General features: G+C 34.1%; 2 protein-coding genes across 2 annotated transcripts; both read left to right on the forward strand.

The window, feature by feature from the left end:
* Positions 1 to 134: 134 nt before the first annotated feature.
* On the forward strand, positions 135 to 2,383 carry LOC130644622 (gamma-glutamyl hydrolase-like). Its single transcript, XM_057450297.1, has 2 exons — positions 135 to 1,089; positions 1,837 to 2,383. The coding sequence occupies exons 1-2, from the start codon at positions 363 to 365 to the stop codon at positions 2,100 to 2,102; spliced, it is 993 nt and encodes a 330-aa protein (XP_057306280.1). The 5' UTR covers positions 135 to 362; the 3' UTR covers positions 2,103 to 2,383.
* Positions 2,384 to 5,529: 3,146 nt separating this feature from the next.
* On the forward strand, positions 5,530 to 8,069 carry LOC130644623 (parkin coregulated gene protein-like). The gene is made up of 2 exons (XM_057450298.1): positions 5,530 to 6,311; positions 7,083 to 8,069. Exons 1-2 carry the CDS (start codon positions 6,186 to 6,188, stop codon positions 7,701 to 7,703), a joined length of 747 nt encoding a protein of 248 aa, XP_057306281.1. The 5' UTR covers positions 5,530 to 6,185; the 3' UTR covers positions 7,704 to 8,069.
* The last annotated feature ends 547 nt before the right edge of the window (positions 8,070 to 8,616 follow it).

The raw sequence follows: 8,616 nt of genomic DNA on the forward strand, positions 1-8,616 counted from the left end.
CGTGGTTTTGAATATATATCTCGGTATATTATACCGTTTGGACCCAAGCAAAGTTGGCCCCGAATATTAAAATTTTGGAGGTGAACGTAAAAACGTAACGTAAACATTTTAATTCGAGAAAAATCCGTGAATATTTAGAAAGACCGTAATGATTCTCTCTAGCTGACAAGAATTTCCGAATTTGACCAGGCTAGCGAATATTTAGACCCACTTCATTTGGGCTAATAAAAGGTGGAAGTGCCTAAAGAATATGTTCTGTACCCACCTGGTACCAATCTGTACTCACCTGCTGAATGAAATGCCATTTTTTTTAAAAGAAGCCGTTATGCTCAACTAATAAACTGCGCACTTTTAAATCAAACATGGCGGACGAGAAGCGGCGTATTTTCTTTTTTTGCTTTTTTATAAATCGCTTTGCGCATATCTTAACTACAGAGAAATATGTAGAAGAAATCAATGAACGCCCTATTGTTGCTGTTCCAGTAATGCGCATCACTGATAAAACTTTAATAAAACTTAATCCTGCACTGAAAGGAAAGAATTACCTTTCTGCTGGTTATGTAAAGTTTATCGAAATGTCTGGTGGAAGAGTCGTGCCTATATTACCTGAAATGACAGATGAAGAAGTGAAGCATATTTTTAATTCTGTAAATGGCTTACTATTTCCAGGAGGAGAAATTAGTTTGAACGGCTCCGGATATCACATAATGGTGAATAAACTGTTGGAACTTGCAGTCAAAGCTAATGAAGATGGTGTTGTGTTTCCTGTTCTTGGTATTTGTCGGGGTATGCAAGCTTTAATTGTTCACGATGCAGAGGAAGGCTTGTTCTCACTTACCCTCACAAATTCAAGCAACTATACTGCTACTGTTCGGTGGAATACACAAGAGTTGAAAAATAGTTCGTTTCTTTCATCAATACCTGAAAAAATGATGCAGGAAAGTGAAACGTACCCTATAACATCCCACTTTCACAAGTACGGTGTAACCCCTGGCTTTCTAAAAAGCTCTTCAAAATTAAATAAACTTTACAGAGTTTTAGCCACAAGTTTGGATCGCGATGGGAAGGAATTTATTTCTATATTAGAAGGTAAATAAATAGCTGCTTTAATACTTAAAAGCCTTATAAACTTTGCCAGAAAAAATAAAAGCCTACAAGTACGTAGAAGGGAGTGGAGGAGTTTCACAAGTCAGTACGTACGCACTTTATTAATTAGATCCATTTTTTTACATTTTGATGTGTTAAAATCGTCTCCATTAATTCTGTTAAAACAAGTTTTAATATTAAAAGTAATTTATTTTACTTACTGTAAAGATTTCATAGACTGAGTGTTCGACAAAATCTGATTATATAATACGAACTTCTTTCTTTATAAAAAAAACCCTGGCCTGTAACTTTTTAGATCTTTTTGGGAAGTTTTAGTAATTATTTGTGTATGCAAAGAACAGGATCAGGGTAAAGGTGTACAGAGGGAAGCAGGGGGGCGCGGAAAATAAGAAAATTAGTGCGTACGTACTTTATGGATGACTCTCTAAAAAATCTGAAATAAAACTGAGGCGAATTCTTTTATCTATTTTCATGGTAGATGGTCAGTAATATCATTGTGATTAAAAATTCAAAAATTAAAATTTACCAAAATAGGATTTCACTGTATAGAAGCTGATTTAATTTGTCGGCGAGATGAAACCCCGTGAAGCCACGAGGTTTTCTTTCTGCGGAGCCTGGTTCAGGGTCAAGTGTCGTCCAAATATAAAATAACCTAACACGTTCTGGGGACGAAGTCGCTATTAACGTAAACTAAATTTTGTATAAAGTCTTTTCATTTTATTTTTTTAGGTAAAACGTTTCCGTTTTATGGCGTACAATTTCATCCAGAGAAAACTATGTTTGAATGGGCTGAAACAATGACTATTCCTCATTCATCAAAAGCAATTCGATTTGGTCAGTTCATAGGTAACTCGTACATGGATCAAGTGCGTCGAAACACTAGACATTTTCACAACAGTTCCATTGAGCGAGAATATGTCATTGAAAATTACAGATCACTTAGAGCAGACAATATAAAAAGTCACACGCCATTTCAACAAATATATATTTTGTAAAAAAAAATTTTCTAATTGCAAGGACAAACTTGGCCTAGGAAAGAAATGTTCGCGAGAAACAACAATAATTTCCCTCGAAGAATAGTTTTCACCGCCAATCACGAAAGGGAAATAATACAAGCACACCCATTTTTAATGTTTTTGTTTTGTTTATCCTTTAAAATATAAGGGGAAATATGTACGAATTAGTCAATTTATAATATTTCTTAAGTAAAAATTTGATGCCTGTTAAACAATCCTTAAAGTCAAGTCCGGCAAGAAATACAAATCTGTGAAATTAATTGCGGTTAGTCAAAACACCCTGCAAAAATTTATTCGATTAAATTGTGCACGAAACACGCAGGCCTAAATTGCGCCAATGTTATTTTACAGTTTTAGAAAACACGATCCCACGGAAGCAAAATTTTGGAGCTTTTTTCGCTTTGCAGCTTTGGGTCGTGTGTGTATAAAAAGCGTGTATATCAAACAGTATGGTAGCTAAAGTTGTGTGCTTTTATTTCAACTTACTGTATTTTTCTCTCTAATAAGCGCCGCGGCGCTTATCAAATGTTCATGTTTTTAGATGCAGCGCTTGATAGAGGGCGGCGCTAATAAAAGGGCGGTGCTTATTACAAAGTTTGATATTTCTGCTTTTAAATACTTCGGGGTACAAACATTAAGGCACAAAAAAGACAATTAAAACACATCTGACGATGCAGACAGTAAAGATGAACAAGAGCTTCTTGTGTTGGACACCAATCGAGTTATCAAAACTGACCAACCAATATCTTCAAGCAGTTGACTCTAATTTAATTATAGCGAATGTGTAGTGGGAAAGAGAAAAAGAGAATAGGATTTAGATAAGTTAGAATGTTTTGCAATGGATAAAAAAATTCTAAAATCGCGCACGAGGGAAATTGATGAGAAAGAAAAATATTCACATTTGGAGATTGATAGAAGTGGAAGAATTTACATACAAAAAAAACAATAGAATTTAGAATAATAATCGTCGTTTTGTCATTTTTGTGAGTTTCTAGAAAGCACCGCATATTTTGATGATGCGCTTATAGGAGGGCGGCGCTCATTGGAGGGCGGCGCTAATTAGAGGGCGGGCTAGAGAAAATACGGTAGGCGTCATGAACGGTAACCGGGATGTTTGTTTAGGTAAACCTTCCATAGCAACAAGCCGCCATTATAAATGTTCGAATTACATGGTATATGAAACAAGAAAAACAAACAATCCGGTTTAAAGGAGTTGAATAATGATGATTTCTAGGTAGTTTAGTTTAAAAATATGTTATATTTTGGTAAGTTTTAAAAGGTTTTCTGTTAGCTAGTGATACAAGCAATACTAATGATATATAATTAAAAGTGATAGTCACGATGTGATTTAAAAGGGTACCTAGCTAGCAAAAGTTGGGTCAGAACAGTGGTGGCTTAAATCAATATTTAATAGCTAACTTGTGTGTGTCCACACTATGTATAGCCAGCTATTTTTATTACTGATCCAATTATAAAAATGGGACAGGCCTATCCTTTAGCAGTTCAGGAGATATAAGGTGAAGATTTGGAAACAGTTTCCCTCTGTTTTGAGCAGCAGTTTCCATATTCAGAAACTTTTTTTCTGTAAAATAGGAAAGAGTTTATATACGGAAACAATTTTAGTTTTCTGTTTTCCACCAGCTACTTTGGGTTTCTGCATTATGATCTTTTGACCTATAGGATAGCCTTACCAATAAACTTAAAAATATTATATGGAACTTGGCTGTACTACTGGAGTTTTAATCAAATTTACCCCAAGCCAAGCCCAAAAACAGTTTCTAAAGTCGAGAACAATTTCTGTTTTACAAAAAAAAAACATAAAATCCGATATCAGAGATTGTTTCATTCTTTTATTGAGAGTTTTATTATCTGAAAACTTTTTTCATAACTGTACCTTATCCCACACTGTTTAGATCGATGCATATTTCATTGCACCTCGTCACAGTTTAAGTTATTCTCTGATCTTGAGCATTATTAATATTACTCATATTCTAAGTCTCACAACATGAAAAATTAGTAGCCCTACTTATAATTTGTGAATTTCTCTAAGGTCATAGCCTTCTTAATTCCTAACAGTTTTACTTTCTTTTTTTCAAATTCTTAATTGTAGTGGTTGACCAAAACTGTAAATTTGTCTACTGGGTTGGTTTATATATTGACACGCCTGACCCAACCTTGATGAATGTATATAGATAATTGTCTCAAGATGGGGCAGGTTTAACTACTATTGACAAAGGGGAGTCAGGTAAGAGCCAGCATCTGGGATACCTACAACCAGGACAGGTATGTTTTTTATAAGCATCTATACGCCTAATATAATCATTTTGTATATAGGCATATGATGAACATTATATATGTGAAGCCTAAGAAAATGTTGTTTAAATGAAGTTTTTATGTTTTTTGTTTCATGAGCAGTTTCTTTTTACTTTTCATGTCTGAATTAATCAATATGTAGTGAGATTTAGATTATAATTTCTGGTGTTTAAAATTTAAATGCATTTTTTATTTAAAGAAGCATATTTTGAGCCTGATCGTGTGTTTTCATTAGCATATTCCAAGCCATTTTGTGTAAAACCTGGGGTAGCGTATAAACCTCTGCTTTAGAACGTATTACTTTTTTCCGCCTATTTTAATAGTAGTAATTCCAGATCTGGGGTTTGTCCCAGATGCCAGCCCTTACGCATGATTCTTGGCTTTTAAAAACTGTGTTATAAACCAGGTCTCAGCTAATTATCAACATATAACTTTGGACTTTTAAAGATCATTTGGACAGTGAAAAATTGAGCCAGGCCTAACACATAACTCTGGACTTTTTTGAGACTATAATTAGAGCGGTCAGACCTACCATGGACATAACACTTGTGGTTTTTAGCATTGTAATAAGTTGGAACAGGCCAAACTATTAACACACCTTATGGACTTTTGGAGGCTGTCATGAGATGGTCCAGGCCCAACTTAGGACACACAACTCTTAAAAAGTCATCATATGGGCTGAACCAAATAATTGACAAATGTCATTAAGAATTTTTAAAGAATATTAACAGGTAAGTCAGGCTCAAATGTAGAAAAAAAGGATTACATGAACAAAAATGTCTTGAGGAATGAAAAGACGAATAAAAATGACAACTTGAAATATAATAAATTCTCTTTCTGATAAAATGGCCTTATTGTGCAATTGTAATGCAATGGATTCACAATATTGATAATACTTCTTTTGACCTCATCTTTGTAATGGTGGAGTACTTAAGGCTTTGCTTTTTAAGTCTGCATATTTTATAAGGGGGGAAAATGGGCACACAACAGCACTTTATAAAAGTTTTGTTTCCGCAGGGGTGTTGGTCCATTAACCAACGTTGAAAATGTGCTAGCTGTACTTTAGGGTTAGGGTTAGGGTTCCACAATGTCTGCATTATGGAACAATACGCTCCATACTCGAACTGGTCCAACACCTGAACTGGTCCAAAACCTGAACTGGTCCAAAACATCGTGGAATTGATTTTGGATTTAACTAAGTAACTTAAGATCATATATCCCAAATCTGCTGTGAAGATTGACAAGTTCAGAGTGCGTGTTACTTAGATAGAAACAGCGTACCTAATTGCTTGTGGTTACAATCTTTAAAATTCTTCTCTCTTTCAAAATATATTATATCTGGGTTTGTAGCTGTATTTTACAATCTTACCCTTATCTACACAATATTAAATCATTTAATAATATTCAAAATATTTCAACTAGGTATTGGCCTGGATTAGCCAACCGTCTTCACCAATCAATCTTGGCCATTATTCTTATTACTTCCATTGATCCAAAGCTTAAAACATGTACCAGTCTTCCTTTTCACAAAAAATGTTTTTGTCTTGTTTTACAATTATTAGTCTTCCTTATCACCATCTGTTTTATATTTTGTTTTGAACTTCTTCTTTTTTAAACTAATTACAGAATTGAATCCTAAAATTACTTATTATAATCAGCACGTAGTAAGTATTGCATTATTTCTGAATCTATATACATTGTTTCGTACTTTATATATAAATATTTTAGTACAAAAAGTTAAATATCAAGATGTCCATGACAGCAGGTTATAGAATGAATAACAGACTCACTGCAACAGAAAAACTGGAAGCCCAATACAGAGAGAAGAGAGTAGTCACACCCTTTTCAACTCAGTCATTAAACAGATTCGTGGAAGTATGTATAATTGACTTATTGACGCTGTTGTTTTGAATATTATACTTCTGACTTGTATTACAAAGTACATTTTGTTCTTTTAACCTTGCAAACACAAAACTCAACAACAAAATTTGAAGCCCAAAATTGTGGAATCGTTAAAACGTTTTGCGAAATTAAAACCCTCCGAAATAATTGCGAAATATAAATTTTTCTTTTTGCTAAATTTATACCTGTTAAATTTTTCATGGCTATTTTGTCATGTGTAGCCCCAAGGATTACAGTATGTCCAGACTAACACAAACCTTTATTAAGTATCTGAAAACAAATAAGTCATCGTTGTGGTCAACTTTATGGATGACGTCACTAGTGCGCTTTATGATTAAAACGGTTTAGAAAGTCATACATAAAAACGTTGCAATGTGAAAAATCTAGATAAACGTGTAATTGAATGGATAATAAAAACCGAATTGTATGAAGTAATATTACATTTCAAAATAAACACATTGATGCGCAAAATTTGCTGTCATGGAAAATGAAAGCACTATGTGTGATTATAAAAAATAAAATATATTCGCCATTTTTTTTCCCTTTAAAGCCAACACCCCAAAAAAATTGGCCAGCTGTTGAATTGGGCACAGACCCTTTGCCCTTCAGATACAATAGAGCTAAATGTGAAGGAAAAAATGGAACATAAAAAACATAGAACAACGATAAATAACATTAGTTTTTAATGACAAAATCTAGTTTACATAAGAGACTCCTCTCATAACCTGATTTTTGTTACTAAAGGTTAGAAAAGCACCATCTGCTGATTCCACAAAGAAGCGTAAACCGAATGAGAACACTCAGTTCAGAAAGTTTTACGAGAGAGGTGACCTACCCATTGCCTTGGAACATGATACGAAAGGTAACAAAATCGCTTGGAAAGTTGAAATCGAGAAGCTCGACTATCATCATTATCTTCCGTTATTTTTCGACGGCTTAAAAAATACCAAGCATCCCTATCGCTTTTTTGCATGTCAAGGTATTCACGACATGTTAGAGCATGGAAGTCAGAAAGTATTGTTGGTTATTCCGCAACTCATCGTTCCCATTCGAGACGCGCTTGATACAAGAGATCCTGAAGTTATTTGCACAACATTAAAGATACTGCAACACCTGGTCGTCTGCTCTGATTTGGTTGGTCAAGCACTTGTACCGTATTATCGGCAAATTTTACCGATTATCAATATTTTTAAAGAGAAAAATATAAATTGCGGAGATCGCATCGACTACAGCCAACAAAAGCGTGAAAATATCGGTGATTTGATCAACGAAACGCTGGAATTATTTGAAAGACACGGGGGTAAGGATGCGTTTATCAACATCAAGTATATGGTACCTACATACGAGTCGTGCTTGCTAAACTGATCTCTTGCGGCATATTTTTGTTAATGTCGCATCCCATCGACTGTACAAATTCTTTTGTTCATATTTGCTGGATTATAATTAGGATATGCTCGGGGTAAGTAATTTACTAGTGGAGGATTTTCGGATATATTGAAGTTATTATGAGTAATAACTGAAGGTAAAAGATTATTCATTTTTCGCTTTCTTGAGGGTTATTCTCAGACTACTATTTAGTTACGTTCTTTTCTTAGTCCTTCGAAGAGTTAGCTAATTGTGATATTTTTTTATCGTTAAATTGATTGATTATTAATATAATTTATTTTTTAACTAAAGTTATTTTTATGTAAATTTGCATGACTGAAAGTATACATACATATATATTGATAACCGTGTATTATGTTGGTACAGCTTGTCTGTTGTATTTTCTTCAAACGTGTAATAGCTGCTTATTTTTAAACACTTGTTTTACTTATCAAAGACAAATTATGCCCACGAAATATTTCTAGCGTCGTGTTTACTAGTATATTTTTTGTCCTACTGCGTCTTATACCTCCACATTGCATTGACCAAAGGAAGTAACGTGCAAATACCTTAGGTAAATACACCCATGGACCACCAGTTTTTTTCCTGATGCAACAAACACTACAGGTGTTGTATATTGCCCGTGTAAATTTTATATCAGCGCATTTTGATAAGAAAATCATTTGAAAGACCAACAAAAAAAATCAAGAATAGTTGGTAAACCTCGTCCTTAAAGTTTTTCTACGCTTACGAAGAACATCGCAATATCATTAGACATAGAAAAAGCCTGGGACGAGGTTAGACGTAGGAAAAGAAACTAATTAACCGTTAGCGGGTGCTTTTTCATTCAGAGAGTTAAGTGTCGTACGTATTTCGGGCAAGACTATTTCTGATATGTGTAGCACATTCTAAT

Source organism: Hydractinia symbiolongicarpus, chromosome 5 (assembly GCF_029227915.1).
Source record: "Hydractinia symbiolongicarpus strain clone_291-10 chromosome 5, HSymV2.1, whole genome shotgun sequence".
NCBI classification, from domain to species: Eukaryota; Metazoa; Cnidaria; class Hydrozoa; order Anthoathecata; family Hydractiniidae; genus Hydractinia; species Hydractinia symbiolongicarpus.

Bases quoted from the DNA above. Each gene is read 5' to 3' on its own strand.
- LOC130644622 (XM_057450297.1), top strand. From the start codon at position 363: ATGGCGGACGAGAAGCGGCGTATTTTCTTTTTTTGCTTTTTTATAAAT. The intron at 1,090-1,836 runs GTAAATAAATAG...TTATTTTTTTAG, and splicing joins ATTTATTTCTATATTAGAAG to GTAAAACGTTTCCGTTTTAT.
- LOC130644623 (XM_057450298.1), top strand. From the start codon at position 6,186: ATGTCCATGACAGCAGGTTATAGAATGAATAACAGACTCACTGCAACA. The intron at 6,312-7,082 runs GTATGTATAATT...TTGTTACTAAAG, and splicing joins CATTAAACAGATTCGTGGAA to GTTAGAAAAGCACCATCTGC.